Genomic DNA, 19156 nt, shown 5'->3' on the forward strand with positions numbered 1-19156 from the left:
GAGTTTATTTAACTTACATATCAATATTTTAACAAGGATTCAAACATCATTATAATAATCATTTCCTTTAATTATACACTCATTTACATGAGTAAAATAATCTAAACATTTTGTTATTACTCACCAGAGACCCCAACAAGTTGAAAGCATGACCCCAGAGCCTAGTCCTACAGGGAGAATGTTTGGAGTTGGGGGGAAGTTAAATGACTATCCTCCGACATCCACACCCCCTCACACCAGATGCTCATGAGTGCCCAATTAGAAGTGAGGGAGTTTGTACACCTCATGGCTTTCTGATTTCTTGAGGCCTGATTTTCTGACTCCATTCTCCATTTTATTTGCATCCCTGTCTAAGTGCCCCTTCTTTTTCGGACATGTGCATGATTAGAAACACATTTGGGGCCATCTCTGGTCTGCCTCTATGACACAACTGCTTTTATTTTTGTTTCCTGTACTCCTCAAACCTGGATTTAGGGATAGGAGGAGTAGTGCTTGGCTATCTGTGACTTTATTGATTCCCGGCCCCTGTTTGCCTAGGAGAAACTCCAAGAAAATTAGCAGCTCCGCCTGGTAATCTGAAAAGCAAATTATAGAGCTTTTGTTCCTCAAGATCCTTGCTCTGTTAATCTACAGCTTAAAGCTAATGAGTCCCAAAAGCAGCCCATTGTTGGGGAAAATAGGTATAATTGAAACCTTTGTAATCCACAGACCAGGATTCAAATTTAAACTCTGCACTGATAGAAGTGGTTACTGCACAGCTGGGATTGGGCCTCGGTTAATGAGAATTAGTACACAGATTGCTTGTCCTCATCTAAACTCAGTTAACAATTGCTGCTCCTCCTAACTCACAGTTGGTAATAAGAAGCAAATGAAGTCATAACAATGATGGTGATAAAGCGTCTTACTAATTTATACAATTGCATTTCCCCTTGATATCCTGCAACTCACAATCCTGCCTGTTTTCTCTCCTGGTGATTTCTGCATCATTTTTATTAGAGAATCCACACTGGATTTTAAGATCCCTTCTGGATGCTAATTTAATTGCTCTATAGCATTTCTCACAAGACAGATGGTTTAACTTTCAGTTCTTCCACATTTCTACAATCTCCTTGGATATAGCACTTGTTGTTTCATCAGTCCCTGAAAGTTGTTTTTATTTTTAACTTTATTGAGGAATGATTGACATAGTAACTATTATATATATATTTACATAAAGTGTGATAAATTCATATGCATACTCATTGTAGAATGATTGCCAAGATCAAAGTAATTAGCACATCCATCACTTCACATAGTTAACACAGGTAACTGTGTGTATGTGTGTGTTTGTATGTGTCTGTATCAACCCTCAGCAACTTTCAAATATGCAATATAGTATTATTAATTATAATCACCATTCTTCACACTAGATGCTCCAAACTTATTCTTACAATTGAAAATCTGTACCTTTGGAAATACATTACCCCATACTTCCTTTCTGCAGCTTCTGGAAACCACCATTCTATTCTCTGGTTCTATAAAATTGCTTTTTTTTTTTTTTTTTTTAAAGATTCCACATATAAGTGATACCAAATAATATTTGTCTCCATCTGGCTTATTTCACTTAATATAATGCCTTCCTGATTCATCCATATTGTTGCAACTGGCAGGATTTCTTCCTTCTTTATGGTTGAATAATATTTCTCTGTGTGTGCACATGTGTGTACATATGCACATATAATCACATTTTCTTATTGATTTACAAGTCAAATGACTCTTATATTGTTTCCATATCTTAACTATTGTGAATAATGCTGTAATAAACTTAGGTGTGCAGATATCTCTTCAACATACTGATTTTAATTTATTTGTATGTATCTCCAGGTGTAGGTTTGCTGGGACATATGTTAGTTCAACTTTTAATTTTCTGACTAATCACCATACTAGTTTCCATAGTGGCTCCACACCAATTTACATTTTCATCAACAATGTATCAAGATTCCCTTTCTCCACATCTTAATCAATATTTGTTATCTCTTGTCTTTTTTTAAAATAGTCATCTTAATAGATGTGAGATGATATCTTATTGTAGTTTTATTTCCATGATGATTAATGATGTTGAGCACCTTTTCAAAAAAGGCCATTTATATGTCTTCTTTGAAAAAAGTTCTATTCAGGTCCTTGGCCCATTGTTTATCTGATTTACTTGCTTTATTACTATTGAGCTGCATGAGTTATTTATATATTAGCAAATATTTTCTGCCATTCTGTAGGGCACCTTCCTAATTTATTGATTGTCAAGTCCTTGATCTGAATAGCCAAAGCAATCCTGAGAAAAAACAAAGCTGGAGACATTACACATCCTGATTTCAAACTATATTACAAAGCTATAGTAAGCAAAACAGTAAAAATTGTGTTGGGGAAAATTGGATATCTACAGGCAAAATAATGAAAGGCATTCCTTTAATCTATTTTACTTATTCAATCACTAGCTGTTGAATATGTGCTCTGTGCATGTTTTTGCAAGTACAGACAATAATGGAGATAATGGTATGATATTTGAGCCTTTGGTCACCTGATAGTCCCCAAAGCCCATCTACTTCAGTTTTCCATTGCTGATTTACATTTAACATTATAAGGTCTGAGATGTCTGTCTTTCCCCTTTGATCACTTTTGTGACTAAGCTCACCCATAAATTCATTTTCTACCAGGAAAAAGAAAATGATCTGTTTGGTTCTGGCCTTCTGGACTTTGACCCAGGTAGTTGGATCACTAACAATCAAGAGCTTGAGAAAAAATAAGATCGTATATGAAAAGGCCTGAATTGGTGCTCGACTCATCATAGAAAGGAGTTCTCAGAGTTCAAGGGTTAGTCAAATGGTCCTTTATGGAAAAGAAGAGCCCTTAAATGAAAGCTGGCAGGAGAGAGAGAAGCCATACAGTGAAAACAAAATATCAGAATGTCAGGAAAGTCAACTAGAGGCGGATGTTTGAAGAGGTAAAATGAGGCCAGCCTTGTGGGTGGGCAGAGGGCATTGAAAGACCAACCTTGTGATTTTGGTTTTGGACGAAGAGTTGTTAACCAAATTGTTTTTCAATCTAATCTTATTTCAATCTGCCTCTTTTGGCTTCATAAGATATTTCTCAACCCTCCACTGTTTGTATAGAACTTGTCTGTAATTGAGAAGTTGAAAGGCTAAATTCACTAATGCTGTATCAGGACCATTCTGCAGAATCTAATTTTTGCAATTCCTACCTTAGTTGTTAAGGTCATAGGCATGCCAGCCCACAAAGAGTTGTTCATATGCCATGTTTGCCTTGGAAGCAGTAGAGGTAGCACAGTAAAAAGAAAATATTTAGAAGTAGTTAAAGAAAAGTGATAACTGTGATTACATAAATTCGCCTTATTTCCCCTCTGAATGACATCCGGATTATGGTTAACTACCCAGAGTCCTTTATTATGGCAATAACTGAAAAGTCCAGAACTATATAAACCAGACTTAGAAAATAAACGGGACATAGAAAATTCTATTATGCATACAGTTATATGGGGTCTGCAAGAGAGGCAATATGAAATACTTTGTAAGTATATTTTTGATTTCAAATGCAGATTATGTTTTCAGAATCAAAATTGCCAGGGGCACTTCTTTTTCCCCTCCTATAGACTCTTTAAATTAAACCCAAATGGAATTTCTAATCATTAATTTGACACATAATCTCTCTATTGGCAAACCTCTCTGTTTTGGAACACTCACCTGAATGATGGGTATTTCCCAAGAAAACTGATAACTAATTTCTTAAAAGTCAAGAATTTTGGGGGGTTGAGTAGATATTCATATTTAGGGTTTTCTCTTCCTAGATTGATTATATTTAAAAATTGCCAGTGAAAGAAAGTTTCACATGTATTTGATATATGGCCCCAACTCTCAGAATAGTTAAATAAAATATTACTGCTATTTGCATCTCAAGTATCTCCTTGATTAATCCCATTGCATTATGATTATTGTTCATAGGGGAACTGTTTTCTTTTCTTTTGAAGATGAACCTCACTTTTATGGTGTTATGGTATGTGCATACTGCAATAGGGTATTGTGAAGTGGGGAAGAAGGTTGTCAATTTTTGTTTAAGTGCACTTAAGCTGAGTGACCCTTCAGTAGAGAAAGGTTCACTGTCACACACTCTTATCCTGGCTCGTTCCTGCCCTACTAATTCTCTTTCACTTACTCTCTAATGCCTGGAATTCCCTCAACAGGTAAGGCAAGCCAAGCCAAGAGAAAATGAGTCACTGAAAAGATCTCAAGAACTAGTAACATTTGAGTAAAATCTATTTCCAAGTGAGGTGTAAATAAGTGGTGACTGGTCCTTTCTTCTCAGGCAAAGTGGGAGAAAAAGGAAAGGAAAGAGGACAGAAGGTGCCTGAGGGGGCAAGGAGGAGTCCCCGGTGGTTGAGCAGAGAGAAGAATGAATAGAAAGGGAAGACTGAGAACCTGAATTATCATTTTTTTTTTTTTTTATGATTTGGGTTAATGTGGTCCTGTCCTATATGCAGGTAAAGTGATTGGTAAGATGCCTAATAATTCAGCCTAGTCATTTGACAATAGATATAGAGCAAAACAAAATGGGTTCTTGAGCAAATGATAAAGCTTTGCCTTCTGAGTAGCCAGCACACCCTGTATCAACCACACCAAACAGTCCTCTGGTGCACATTGGGGACCCAGGGGTATACAAATCTGTGAAAATAATTTTAAGAAGGCTCCAACTTTGGGGCCCTTTGAGTTCCAGGCTCTGGACTCACTGGAAACTAAAGTAACTAGGGTACATTAATATTTGTTTCTATTTCAGATTGTATCTTCCATCCTAGTGATTTTCCTCCTAACTTCATCTTTGGCCCAGACGGTAAGTGAGAGTATCCCAACCTGTGTAGTCTTCCTTAAGCAGAACTTTTTCATAAGTGATAATCCAGGGTGACTTTTCTCAAATGTCTTAGGAGTGTCCCTGTAAACCTGCAAGATATGGGCAAAGCAGAAACCCTGGACTTTCAACTCTTCTCCTTGTTGCTTGGTTTTCTCCAGACCATCAGTGACAGCCATCCTCTGGATGGGTCTGTGGGGACCCAGAGCATCCATATTAATGCCGTCCGAGGTATGGTCAGCATCCGAGACGACAATGTGTTGAGTGAATGGGATGGACTCGTGGACTTCAAGAATGTAAGATGTGGAAGAGGACATTGTCTACATCTACCTTCTCTAAGTTTAGGCTCTCAATGGTACTACCTGTCACTAGATCAGGGACTAGCCTTCCTGCAGTTGTGTGACTTTCTCCCGATCCAGCAACTATAGGAGGAATTTCATAGTCTGTAGGGATCCCATGCTTGTTTGCTTCCTGTGAGCTGTTGACTTCACAGGGCTCCTGAAAGTTTCCGAAAACAGAGAGTCCTTTAAAGGACGCCTATTTCTTATAAGTGGTATGCACTAAAAAAGTTCTTTTGTCTTGATCTCAGATTTTAATCTGTTTATTTACAAAGAAGAATGATATACTTTTATTTTTAGAAATCTTGCCTTAACCTGCTTGCCTGAGTCCTTAGATAGTTAAGACGTGGCAGAAAGATACAGATTAGGGTGTGACTGCCTATGACCTTGGCCTGGCTCTCTGATAGAAAAGCTCTATAAACACAGGGACATCACTCAGCCTTTCTGTGCCTGGGTCTTCTCATCTGCATCAATAGCTACCCTCTGTACCTGAAAGGACTCTGGGAAGTAAGAACCCACAGACCTCTCTCTGACCCAGAAGCCCTCCGACATCCAGCCACTGCTGGTTAGAAGTCCCTCTGTCTGTCTTCACATTGGACATCTCAGGATAGACACCTCAAATGCAGGCTTTCTCTCTACTCCCATTTGTATCTACTACCATGCTCTCTTTCCTGAATACATTCTCCCTCACTCTTCATTTAACCCGCTCCTGACTTTCTCCAGGAGACATCTCCTGAATCCTTCTAAAGCGAATGCAGGTTAGTGATTTCCAACTCTGTATTAACCCCTAGAAACTTTTCCCCCAAACAATATATTCCATAAAAAACCATTATATAGAACAGAAGAAGTCAGAACTGCCCTGGCTAGAGGAGGGAGACGCAGGTGCAGTATTCTTAGGCTCAGTCAGACACAGTCAGGGACCCACTTCTCTGATCCAAAACTGAGAGAAGCCAAATGACAGGCTCAGGGCCACATGGTTGGTGGCAGACACCGGCCTAGAATCTGAGTCTAGAAGGTATGACCCAAAGATCCTAATCAGCCCGTACATTCAGAGAACATTCTGTAATGCACAGGATACTTTCACGTAGTATCTTGTCTTATCCTCTCATCGTCATGACAACCCTGTGGTGGAAGGCCTGAGGACCGAATGCCACATCAGGTCCTTAAAGTCAGCTGTGTTACTGGGTCTCTCTCCAATCCCACCAGTCTACCAGTAGTGTGTAGAGTGTCCTGGAAGATTCCTTCCTGTGCCTGCAGCAGGGACAATGCCACATGGCCCTCAGAAACAGCAGGTCTCTGTGCCCATTGCCAGTCCTGCTGCTGGCTCTTCACTCTGGTGCCCAGGGGTGCTCTCTCTGGCGTGCTCTACATCACAGTCTAAAGAACAGCTATTTGCCAGCTCTGATGGAGAGTAGGATCCCTAATACTGTGACTGATGAATGACATGGTTCTGCTGTGTTGCTTTAAGGATCTCTTGGTGGCTAAGATATATAGCAAGATGGCTTGTGTCTTGGCCAAGATGGACAAAGCTGTCTTCCCAACTTTGGATGACATTAGCAAGGCCCTGGACTCCCGGGTAAGTGAGACAGCTTCCTGTGGTCCCCTCTTAGAATGGTGTATTCCAATTCTTCATTCCAACCTCCTGGGACAATGGTATACACACAGATAAAACTTGATTCATGCTTGTGCATAATGTCTATGAAATCCTACCATCATGCAAAGGACCCCAAGTCCAATCCATGGCCCACATAAGTCAAATCATAACCTGATCAATAAAAATTCCATGCAATGACATAATTTTGATGCATTGCAAAGGAATGTGAGCTACCTATTAGTAAATATAAATTGTTGACTGTAAGATTTAGAGTAAATGAATAGAGGGCTCACATCTCTGTGCCTTCTCTCCTTCCCTGCACACACACCCACACCCACCCATCATATACGGATGTATCGTTTTTTAGATGAAAATAAACCAGGTCTGCTGAGACTATCTTCCCTTCAGCCTCTTAAGTGACAAAGATAGTCAGATAAATTAAAATCAGCAGGAAGTCCTTGGCAAGTCATTGAAACATACTGCTTTAGTAACCTGCCCAGATCCCTGGAGCAACATTAATATCCATGGCAGAAGAGTTACTGAATTTGGGGGGAAATGCACTTTGAGTCACATAGAAAGAGAGGTAGAAAGTTTTTGGCAAGTAAAACATAATATAAAAATAACACATTATTTAAGAACTATTCTATATTATCACCACAGCCGAGAAAAGCAATGGAGGCTAGAAAGTTATGGAATTAGGAAGTTTTAAAGGAATACAAACAAACCCAGTAACAAAGACACACAAGCTCACTCACAGATTTTCCTGGAGTAATATCATCACCTTGTGGCTAGAGAAGATACTGCAGCTAAAGACAAAACACAAGGACAAGTTTGGGTTTACAGCTATTTCTGTAAACTGAATTACCCAAGTGTGTTGAAATACATTCCTTGTCTCTTGTTTGCTGCACCGCCTCCATATGCTGTCTCACCCCTTTCAAATACCACCTCTTCCAGGGTTCAAAGCATTATCCATCCACTCGTGGCCTGACCTACACTGTTTTACCCAACCGGGTCAAGAACTTAGCACAGTACGGAATGCCCATCAAGGACATGTGCCGAGATGTTCCTACCTACTTTGCCCAGCAGCGGAAAGAAGGTGTGTTAGGAACTTAACTAGAAACCAAAGACCTTTGGTGAGACAAAAAGGTGCAATACAATTTTTAGGTCATTGACCAATTCTAATGACAATTTTTGGGTCTATTTCATTTCTTTGCTATTGGGTATAAAAATAATATGGCCTGGGATATATTTCCCCTGGTGGCAGAGATGGTCTGTTGTCATCAGGAGTGAGAACAGGAAGCAGAGTGAACTTAGCTTTCCCAGATGGTTGGGGGCTGCTATTTCATCAGTGGGATTTGGCAGTTGGTAGGTACCCTAACTTGACCCAAAGTTTCATCAACTCCTGCCCAAGCCACCCAGTGGCTGACATCCCACTATTACAGCTATTTGAGGTTCTCACTCCCCCTCTTTCTCTGGTTTCTGAGAGGTTGGAATGCAGGACCTTAGTAATTATAGACCGCACTGGGGAAGGAGCATCTCAGAGTCTGGCACCCCTGCTGGGGATATGGTGGGGATCAGTGGTGATCAGCTTGAAAAGCTACCAGGTAATATCTCAAAACTCCAGATATAGTCAGTAAACTTTTCCCATTAGGCTATTGCCAATCTCTTGCATCTTAGTATAAATTAACCCAATGAACAAGGCTTTTTCATAACAAGAGGATCCAGCAGGAAAACAGGGAGAAATTAAAGAATTGGGAGTATGATTGAAGGTCAGTAGAAATAGAAAGCGGGGGATGTAGGGCCAATTCTGAAGCACAGGAGACAGCTCCCATTTTAGTCCCATTTTAGTCTCTTGCTAGTAGAGCTCTCCTGAGCATCACATCCGATTTAGGTGCAGGATGTAAGTTATCCACTCTACTTTGGGGTCTGAAAATGACTGAGTAATTATTTTGTAAAAATGCTTCTCTTTCTTCTTAAAGGTACCGCGCTGTCAGTAGACCCTGATTCATGTTTTGAAGTCCAACTTCTGAACTTTATGGGGATCTCCATCTGCGGGGAGATCGCTGGACTCTGACCCTCCAGGTCTGCCATGTGGAGAATGGACCCGCCTAGACGGGACTACTGACCTGAAACCAGCACTTAGGGCTCAGCACTCCCATCTGCTAATAAAAAGCTCCTTGTTTCTACCTTCTACCTTTTGACCCAAGATCCAGCTTTGTAACCTGCAAAAGTGGGTCCCGTTTCTCCTTCTGGGTTAGAACAATAAAGTTGCTTGCTGCACTGGTCTAGCAGATGATGTTCTAGCTCTCTCTGCCTGCACCGTCCTCTCTCGAGTTACTGGCATTCCCCTCCATATGCAGTCCACAAAATTGCAGCCTGTATGGTATGAAAGAGGAGGGCCTCTCCCAGAATGTCTCAATTCTAAAGGCCTCTCTTAGGGTGTCCCTTAAATAATACCTTGATAAATAAATAACAAAAAGATGCTAGCCACGGCACAGCACAATCTGTCAGGTCTGAGGCCATATGTCTGATTCCTGCAAATTGATGCTAAGATTCTATGCAAGCCTATTCACTATGCAAACCCCAGCCTGCTCCATGCAAACCCTTGAGAGAGATCCAAGTGAAATTAGACCCCCAAGTCCTCCCCTTGGAGCTGGTCTAAACCTTCTTAGTGGTTTAGATACCTTAGTGGAAACTCCTAGCCATTTCTCTCTTCTACAAATGAGTAAGGGGCCTGCTCTCTTAGCACTGGTTCTTTAACTGTCTATTACTGAGGCTGGGAGGGACAGAGATAGCTCCACTCCCACCACACAGAACATCCCTGGCTCCCCCTACCTTAGACACAAGAATAAACAGAGGAAGGAATACTGAAGATACAGATGGCCACAGAGGTTGTGTTGGAGTTTGGAGCACTTTAAATAGGGTGGGACTGGGCTGGGATTGGTCCGGGAGTGAGGAGGATTACTGCGAGTGGGAGAACGCTGGGTGATCTCAGCACCAATTTGCAGGAGACCGAGCTGGGCATCAGCACTGTAAAGTATGATGTGGTGTGGCTATCTACAGCCATGAATGGAAAGATAATTGCAGGGAAATGTTCAAGGTAAACCTTTGGGCTTAATTAGGATAAGGGTGGAACCTATGGATTTGGTCTCATGTAGCTTGTTGAGGTTGAGGAAGGTGGAGATATGTGCATAAACACATTCAGAGTGGAAGTATCAGATGTGATAGGTCAAGGCTGAGCAGGATTAACTGACTTAAAGAAAGCAGAGTCATGAAAAAGTAAAACTTTTGCCTAAGTGACCGTTCAACTATTCAGTAATGGTTATTAAGAAGTACAGGGTTAAGCCCTATTGGTGTGGCTCAGTGGTTAAGTGTCAACCTATGAACCAGAAGGTCACAGATCAATTCCCAGTCAGGGCGCATGCCTAGGTTGTGGACTCGATCCCAAGTGTGAGGTGTGCAGGAGGAAGCCAATTAATGATTCTTTCTCATCATTGATGTTTCTATCTCTATCTCCCTCTCCCTTCCTCTCTGAAATCAATAATAATATTTTTTAAACAAAAAAGTACAGAGTTAGGCATAGGAGTTGTCGATGAACAGTCAACATGAGAACCAGCTACATGATCTGGAAATTTTCCCACATTATGCAATTTCTTTGTTATATTGGAAATTGCTTCCCTTCTATATAGGGGCTTGGCATTTGCAGGTAGGTTCTTACTTCTGCTGAGATTTTCAGCAAGGTATATTGTTCCCTGGGTGAAGGTGCTCCAACCTTCCTCTCTGCTGGGACAATGTAATCATGATAATGTTTATTAAGGTTGAATCTACTGCTCTGATGAGCTAAAGGACATGTGAATGGCCCTTGAGGCTGAGTGTTTTGTCAGAGGGGATAATTTCCTTCATCTGAGTAGTCAATTTTTTGCTAAGGGCACCCCAAATCCATGCCCCTTCACTAGATGGAGGTTAGTGTCACCTGAGTCCCTGCTTTCCCCAGGCTGCCCTAGGATGTTGGACAGACAAAGGGGCAGCTGGTCAGTGAACAGTTGCAAAGATGGAGACTTGCAACCTCCAACAAGCCTGTATGTGACCCCGCTATATTATTTGGAAATTTTCACACTTGTGTACTTGACCTGAAATCCTGGCAGTTTTTCTCCTTTATATATTGACATAAACATCAATTGACACACCTTTGATATTTACAGAAAAAAAGCAAACACTCAGATAGCTGTAAATGTAGTATTTATGTTTTGCTATTGAATCTCAAAATTAGTTGGAGTTTTTGGAAAGAATTCAATTTGTCTTCTGAGGTGAAACCAAAGGGCGTGTTTGTTTGAAAAGATGCAGCCCATGGGCTGATGTTTAAACATCAATGCCTCCACAGATGGAAATCCCTAAGATACCCAGGAGCCCAGCCTTTACGCAGCCATGAGCACCGGCATCATCTGAAAAGGAGGAACATTTTTGATTAAGAAATACATTATCAGAATGCAACAAATCAAAGCCTTTTGTTAGTGTCTTGACTAGAGGTTGTACATGTAACTTCATGTTACCCAAGATTTTTGCTATACATGTACTGCAAAAGATAATAGACTGACAATTCCTGGAAAAGATGTCTGTCTCCGTTCTATTGATGCTATGCATTAATGACATGCTTTGTATCTTTACTTACAAATGCTAATGACCCTACAAAAAGAAAAGTGTCTTAACTAAATTATTTTTTTCCTGGGCAGAAGAAATGTATTGAATGCTAATTCTTTTTGTCTTTATCTACCTCCCACAACTCTGGGGGATTTATGTTGTTGTGTGCAACATCTGTGGCCCAGCCTCTTTGGCTCTGGCCTCTCTTCTGTATTTAGAAACTATGTATAAAAATATCAGAAAAGCCCAGCCAACCCATGAACTAAGAGGTCACCAGTTCAATTCCTGGTAAGAGCACATGCCTCAGGTTTTCCTTGACACCCAGGAATCTTTTTTATATTCCTTTCTCTGTATTAACTGATCAACTTCTCTGCCAGATTATATGTTCCTTGGGGGCAGAGTTTTATCCATTTTTATATCTCACATTTAGCACAATATCTACATGTAGTCAGTATTTAATTCCCAAAGCAAACCAGATCGAGTCATGTTTTATATTTGTATTTCACACAACACCTAGTAGAGTATGGGCACATTAGAGGTTTTAGAAAATACTAAATGCCTAGTGCACAAAATTTGTGCACAGGGGTTGTTTCTCAGCCCAGGCTGAACCCTCTCCAATCCAGGATCCCTGAGGGATGTCCAACGGCCCTCCCCTGCCAGCCTGATGGCCCGTAACTGCCTCTGCCTTGACCCCCACCACCGTGGCTCTGTCTGGAAGGACGTCCAGAAGATGTCCAGTCTAATTGACACATTACTCTATTAGTATAGATTGGGTGAAGTTATGATTCATTCATACTCACGTGGTTTTGTAACCACTTCTGCCTTGTACAAGGGGAGGTGTTTGCAGAGCTTCTCGATGGGTGACCCGAGAAAGAACCATTTCATGTCTGTAAACCAAGACTGCAGCGGGTTGTACTTGACCCAGGTGTATTCGTTGGAGGACATGGTATTCAGAGCCTAGATCAGTATAATAGAGTGGGATTGGGTAAAAATATGTTGACATAATCTGGTATATCTATTCTCAATTGTGACTTTTTTTCCTTTCAGGTTATTAAATAGAAGGTGGTCAGCAATCTCAAGACATCTCTTCCTGACCACTTGGTCTTCAGAGAATTCTCATTATTACCAATATCATTTTGCTGGTGATGACAATGAAACTCAGAGAGAGGGATTCCTATGCCCAAGGTGGCATGAATGGGAGGGAGAATTAAACCCCAGATGTCTAACTTTACGAATGGTTTTTTTTTTTATTCTCACTATACTATATTGTTTCTTTGCATGTTGTATCATTGAATATTATAACTTCACTCCTTTTCTTTGCCATTCACTGTTTCTTAGAACCCTGCTCTGAAAAGAGAAGCTGTTCAGTCCTTTCTACAGAAACACTGGGATTTACTACAAGTTTTTGTATTGCTGGATCTATGGTAGAAATTAAGCTGAGAGATATACTCCTTTATCAAAAAACAATAACTGTGAAAATACTCTAATAAGTGGATAGTAATAAGATATAAAATTATGATCCTTTACCCTCTTCATTTCTCCATAGTGACCAGTTTTCCCTGGCTCAAGAACATGGAATATTTAAGGCCACTCCAGAATTACCTTCCTCTCATAGAGGAACCGTTTGAGTTGGTCCAGAGCAGGGATGGCATCATGGTTCATCTTCATGACGTAGCAGGCTCTTCTGGAGAGGATCCTGGATGCGATGTAACCCTGAGGCAGCAAGAGCACAGTTACAGCCCCTCCCTATTCCCTGGATTCTGAACTTGGTGAGAATGACGTGTGGACCTTGAGAAAGTCTTGAGCATGCACAGTGAGTGCACATGACTGATTTTTAATCTGCAACAAACACTATCCATTTAACTTCTTTGACGTAGTATTTTTATTTCTTCACTTGTAATCTCTATCCCTTAAAAACGGGCCACATGATTTATTATGGAATGAGGGTCTACAGTTTGCAATGTGAAAGACTGAGAAGCAGCAGCTCTCTGTCTCTATGGATTTTGTACAGCCTCTCCTCGATTTGGAGTACATACAATATTTTTTAGAACTTAGTTTTCCAATATGTTAGCTATTAGGCACATGTAACTCTTTAAATTTAAATTCAATACAATTGAAAATGTACTTCCTCTGTCACACTTTTACCCATGCACAGAGCTGTGCACTGTGTTTATAGGTAGATTGTTGTCTTCACAGGCTCCATAGCAACAAGGGCCAGCTGCTTCCCTTTTGGGAAATGCAGATGTAGGTCATTTCCACCATTGTAGAAAGTTCCATTGGACAGTGTTGATTTAGAAACTCTCCTTAATATACCCACGCCCACCCTCACCCCCCATACATACTTGCTTCATCTATTCTTCCCTTCTCTATCACTTTCTTTCCATCTTTTCTCCACCTGTAACCCAAGCTAGTTGGGTAGGGATTGGGTAGGAAGAAGGTGGGATTGAAAGAGCAATGGAGAATGAGGATCTTGGAACCAGAAGGAACCTAAGGGCACTTAATCTTCATCTCGAGTGATACTCTTCAGAGTTCCATAAACCCTTCTTATTCCTATTTTTCAATTCTCACATATTTTCTGTTCCTAAAATTAAAAAAACATACTGAGACCAATGGTGATGATCATGGAAGAGGCGTAAATCTTCACCACTTCATTTTTTTAAAGTCACTTTTGGGATTTTCTTGATATCTGCTTAAAACAATTTCAGTAGAACTTCCTTTTAACCCATATTTTTCAAAGACTTTATACTTTCAAATGTGTCCTGGAACTCCCAATACCAATGGGGAAGAAACATGTAAGGATGCTTGCACAAGACAAGAAAAAAATGTGTTCAGAGCTCTGTGCCTGGGTAAAAGCAAATTCATAGTTATGGTGAACAACCAGAAAATAATCAAATAATTCACAGATAAAGGACAGAATATATTTTCTGAGCAGGTTTCTGAGATTTTTTTGTTAATAACAGTAACTAAAACTTGGAAATAGTTTGGTGTTTTAATTAACATATGGAAGAAGCATGCTTACAGAAGAAGCATGATTTATTATGTAGCCTACATGCAGAATTAAATGTGTATAGTTGTTCTGGATTTCTGGTCATTTGTGACTGTTTCATGATGGGTTTTTTTTTCTGAACAATTTTTTTGTATGAGAAGCTCCAAATCATTCATTTATTTATTTGACAAATATTTTTTAGAGTCTGAGTGCTATGCATTGCTTGAGGCTCTGTTCATTCTTTCTGAGCCTGTAGCGATACAGTATCATCATGCTCTCAATTTCCACCTAACATAGGAAACATATAAGTAAATGTGTATTCCTATGTCATGTTTTTTTTTTCTCAGAAATGATTTTGTTTGTTCATCAATAGCTTGATTATTTAAAAAGAAAAGCAGAAGTAAGGACATTCTGATGGACTCGCAGGATAGATTATAGTATTCAAATAATATAAAAATTCCCTTGCAGCTTACATGTTTGTAGTCAAAAACTGTGGTAGAGGAGCACGATCCAGCATGGATGTTAACGATGGCAGTGTTTTTTTCATTGTCAATTGTCACTGTCTCCTGAATATTGCCACCATTGTTGTTTGGGCTGATGATGTTATAAACCTAGATTGACCACAAAGACAACATGGTTTTTCTATAAATCACATGCATTTGAAAGAATTCCTCCCAGCAACATAGAGCCTTATTCTTCTATGAATAAGAAATTGAAGCCTTAAAACGTCTCCACTGGGATCTCAGACCAAAAGCACATGTTAAAATAAAAATGTAAAACTCTTTCTCATAGTGGACAATTATAATGGAGAAGCAATCAAATCACAGGAAAGATGAATTAACCATATTTTAAAGCAATGGTTTACATTTTTTAAGGTATTGGATTGGAAAAAAATAATCAATTTCATTGCTTCCATTACTGGTTATTTCTGGGATTCTATCCCAAATAGGTCGTATGGACTCTCTACTGTCCTTCAGATTATCTTATATCTTCCTTTTCCTCTCCCAACATCTGTAAACTAGAAAATCCACAATGAATCAATTCACCTCATATCCATGAGATTGTGTTCCAAAGATGGCCAGCACCACCAGAAATAACACCTGAAAAACAGACCAGTCACTTTCATTCCCAAATAAGGTAACCATTGAAGATAGAGAAGTGAGAGGACACTGGACAGGACAAGCATAAATATCTCATAAAATATAACCTAGAGACACTGATGTGTGGTCATGGATGGTCAACAGTCTAAAGTATAAAACACACACACATTCACTTGATTGACAGGTATTTATTGAGTTTTTGTCACTCAGTTCTCAGCCCTTTTTAACATCAAAACCTTCTACATAGCATATATTCTTATGCCAGGAAGAATTTAGGGGAGGTGAAAAGTGAGAAATGACTGATTTTACTATGGAAATGCCCTGGTGTGGTTCATTCTGGCTCTGGGTTGCAAGAGGTCAATTTGTGTCCTCTAGTATAAAAAAGGGGGCGATAGAGAAGTACCGCCAGTTTGGCTCAGTGGATAGGCCCTTAGACTGAAGAGTGCTGGATTCGTTTCTGGTCAAAGGCATGTATCTCGATTGCAGGCTCAGATCCCAGCTCATGCTTGTGGGAGGCAACCAATCTATGTGTCTCTCTCACATGAATATTTCATTCTCTCTCTCTCCTTCCCTTCCACTCTCTCTAAAAGTCAACGGAAAAATATCCTACTGTGAGGATTAACCAAAAAAAGAAAAAAAGAAGTGGGAGGATAAAATACATTGAATATGGATTCACGGGCAATAGACACAATAGATTTTTAAGCGAAAATATGAAAATAAGATGCTTGGGGACATGGCTAACTTTTGAGGCTGACATCAAGGAAAACCTTCTTATTCTACAATCTATGCCTTAGTGTTACCATCAGAGAAAGGTTAGGCCACAGGCCATGCAACTGACACTGAGGCAGTTCTGACACTTAGCTGTAGTTGTGTAAAAGCCTAATCCAATACTCTGATCCTGGTTTTGTGTTGCCTCCTCTGACACCACAGTGTACCGCACTATCATTGAAAACTGCTGCTGGAGGGCGTCTACTAGAAGGCCAGTGTTTTTAAGAACTGTCAGTGGAATTTTTCTACTGCCCCTTCTATATTGCCAATAACATTTCTCTCCTGATGGCTGGGGGTGGAGTATCTGACAAAGATCTGTATGCAGATATCCCACCTGCCAACCTGCATAGGCACACATCTTCTCAGACTCCTGCATTGAACATCTTCCCCCTAGTGGTCAGTGTGCATCATAGAGACTAGTCATTCTGCCGTTTGGTCAATTTGCATATTAGCCTCTTATTATATAGGATTACCACTTCTTTTTTAGATAGTAAATGAAGTTATCCTAAAATGCTCATATTCCCTTCAAAGCTCATAATAAGAATTATTCTTAAATATTCTCCACATTAAAATTCTCTAGGTATTTCCAAAACTTTTTCTTTGTATTTTCACTAAACATTTCAAAATATAGACAATAAACAAATATTTGACTTTTCAACACTATTCCTAACAAATACATCATTAAACTCAATCAAAGAAGCTTATAAAGTATGCATAGTGCTTATCTAAAAACCCTGAAATCTAAGGCATATTGAATATGAACATTCCCTGCAGGCAGCCACCACGAGAGTATAAAGAAGCATAAACAAATACTCACAAAGGTTTTCATTTTGTCGGAAGGGAAGAAGATGCTGGAGCAAGTGAGGCTGCCTGGAGCAGCTCCTACCCTTTATATTGGTTTCAAGGTGTGGAAATCTCTTTCCAGGCCGATCACTGTGGAAAAAGCTGTGTCATATCTGACACACCCCAGCAAACTCCTTTATCGAGATTGAGACCCAACCACACAACCTGATATCAATGAAGTTCATTAGTCAGTAGTGAAAATTCACCACTTGGTCACTCTGTAAATATTCCCTGCTTATCTGCTCTATGTTGCACTTGAGAGTTCAATTTCCACCCTTTAAAAACATTGCGAGATATTTGTTTTACACAGACATCTTACTGACATAGAAGGGCATATTCTTAATATCACTCCCTCCCCCTTGCTGGTAAAGTCCTCCCTTAAGATTTGAGTTGGGGTCTCCACTCAGTGATTGTTTGACCCTATCCTGCTTCTTGAATTCCTCCATCCAAGGAATGGACATGAAACTAGAGGCAAGAACAATGGCTGGGGGGCCTCTTTTGAGAACAAACAACCTTATGACTTTAATTGTCTTCCCCTTTAGAGTTGGTATCAATTTTCAGAGATTCATGAAGAACAGGGCTCAGAGATTTCTCTGCCCAATTACCAGGGTTAACCAAATTTTTACATTAAGCCTTTGCCAAGACACTGTGAAAACTGTAATTTATATATCTCTAGTTATCTGTGGAGCATTGAGAAATTCTCCGATTAAAAAAAAGAGAGAGAGAGAAAATGAAGTTTAATTTGTGTAATTTTTATAATGCCACATCAGACAAAGCTATCTAGTGTTAGGGTGGGATCATGAACTCAGAAGGTGGGGCAATACAAAAATAAACAACAAAAAAATTGAAAATTTGTTAAATATTGAGAATCACTATATTAAGCAAAGAAACAGCATAAATGATGTCCTTGATCTACAACTACAGTGACTTCCTAACTAATAGGATTTTTTAATACGGCTTTTACAAAAGAGACCTTGGGGCAATTTGGGGCTAATCTATTGATAGTTCACTGGAATTCTGCTACTTTGGCGGTTCAGCTGGGGTGGATGTAAAATGCGCTACTTAAAATTTATTTTATTTTAGAGATAGAGAGGAAGAGAGAGAGAGAAACATGGTCTTGTTGTTACACTTATTTATGCATTCATTGGTTGATTCTTGTATGTACCCTGATGCTCTAAACAACTGAGCTACCTGGCCAGGGTGCTGCTTTAATTTTTTTAGCTTTCTGAGATAGCAGTAGCAAGAAGGATTACAGTTTTGTAGTATATCCACCACTCTTATCCAAGGTTTGGCTCCAAAAGTCCCCCAAAGCAAGCCTCACCTATACTACTAGACATGAGAGCATATAGAAGAAGTATTACCGCCTACCCTTTACTTTATCTTGTCCCCAAGAGTTCTGAGTCTATAGGCTCAATAATGATATAGTTAGCATTTATGAAGCACTTGACATATTCTAGCACTTTCCAAGCACTTTGCATATGTTAATTCATTTGATTTCATAACAGCCCTCTAAGCTACCTTCTGTCCATGTTTTATTTTACATATAGGAAAACTCAGGCGCAGGGAAGTTAAGTAACTCCTCAGCATTATGCTGGTTTCAGGGGCAGGAAGGAATATGAGCCCAATCTGACTTCACAGTCCACACTCCCGAAACTACTAGTACTATATGCCTTTAGTTGCTACGTAAGTAAAATGTATAATATGCTAATTAGGCCATATGACCTTCCGGACAAAGCCAGGGTTGTGAGAGGATCCCTTGTACCAGAGGGAAGTTGGTGCCAGCAGCCAGGGGAAGGAAGGCCTACTCTTGCATGAATTTCATGCATCGGGCCTCTAGTTGACTATATTTCTCTATGCTGCACTTTACATTTCAATGACTATTCTGTAACTACCAAGTTGTGCTTGTTAATCATTACCTTCACATTTTTCATCCATCCCTTTAACCCCTCTCCCAGAAAAGAATGTTTTTTGGCCACAAGATTGGTTTGGAAAAATCAGG

General features: G+C 39.8%; 2 protein-coding genes across 2 annotated transcripts; one reads left to right on the forward strand and one right to left on the reverse strand.

The window, feature by feature from the left end:
- Positions 1-3456: 3456 nt before the first annotated feature.
- LOC118717770 (gastrokine-3-like) lies at positions 3457-9133 on the forward strand. Its single transcript, XM_045581015.1, has 6 exons — positions 3457-3561; positions 4822-4875; positions 5052-5186; positions 6697-6804; positions 7777-7918; positions 8802-9133. The coding sequence occupies exons 1-6, from the start codon at positions 3550-3552 to the stop codon at positions 8894-8896; spliced, it is 546 nt and encodes a 181-aa protein (XP_045436971.1). The 5' UTR covers positions 3457-3549; the 3' UTR covers positions 8897-9133.
- A 1911-nt stretch (positions 9134-11044) lies between these two features.
- On the reverse strand, positions 11045-17236 carry GKN2 (gastrokine 2). Its single transcript, XM_036436148.2, has 6 exons — positions 17132-17236; positions 15493-15546; positions 14920-15057; positions 13063-13173; positions 12261-12417; positions 11045-11264 (listed from the first exon to the last, which is right to left on the reverse strand). The coding sequence occupies exons 1-6, from the start codon at positions 17141-17143 to the stop codon at positions 11182-11184; spliced, it is 555 nt and encodes a 184-aa protein (XP_036292041.1). The 5' UTR covers positions 17144-17236; the 3' UTR covers positions 11045-11181.
- Between the last annotated feature and the right edge of the window lie 1920 nt (positions 17237-19156).

This window comes from Pipistrellus kuhlii, unplaced genomic scaffold (genome assembly GCF_014108245.1).
Source record: "Pipistrellus kuhlii isolate mPipKuh1 unplaced genomic scaffold, mPipKuh1.p scaffold_m20_p_13, whole genome shotgun sequence".
Lineage (NCBI taxonomy): Eukaryota > Metazoa > Chordata > Mammalia > Chiroptera > Vespertilionidae > Pipistrellus > Pipistrellus kuhlii.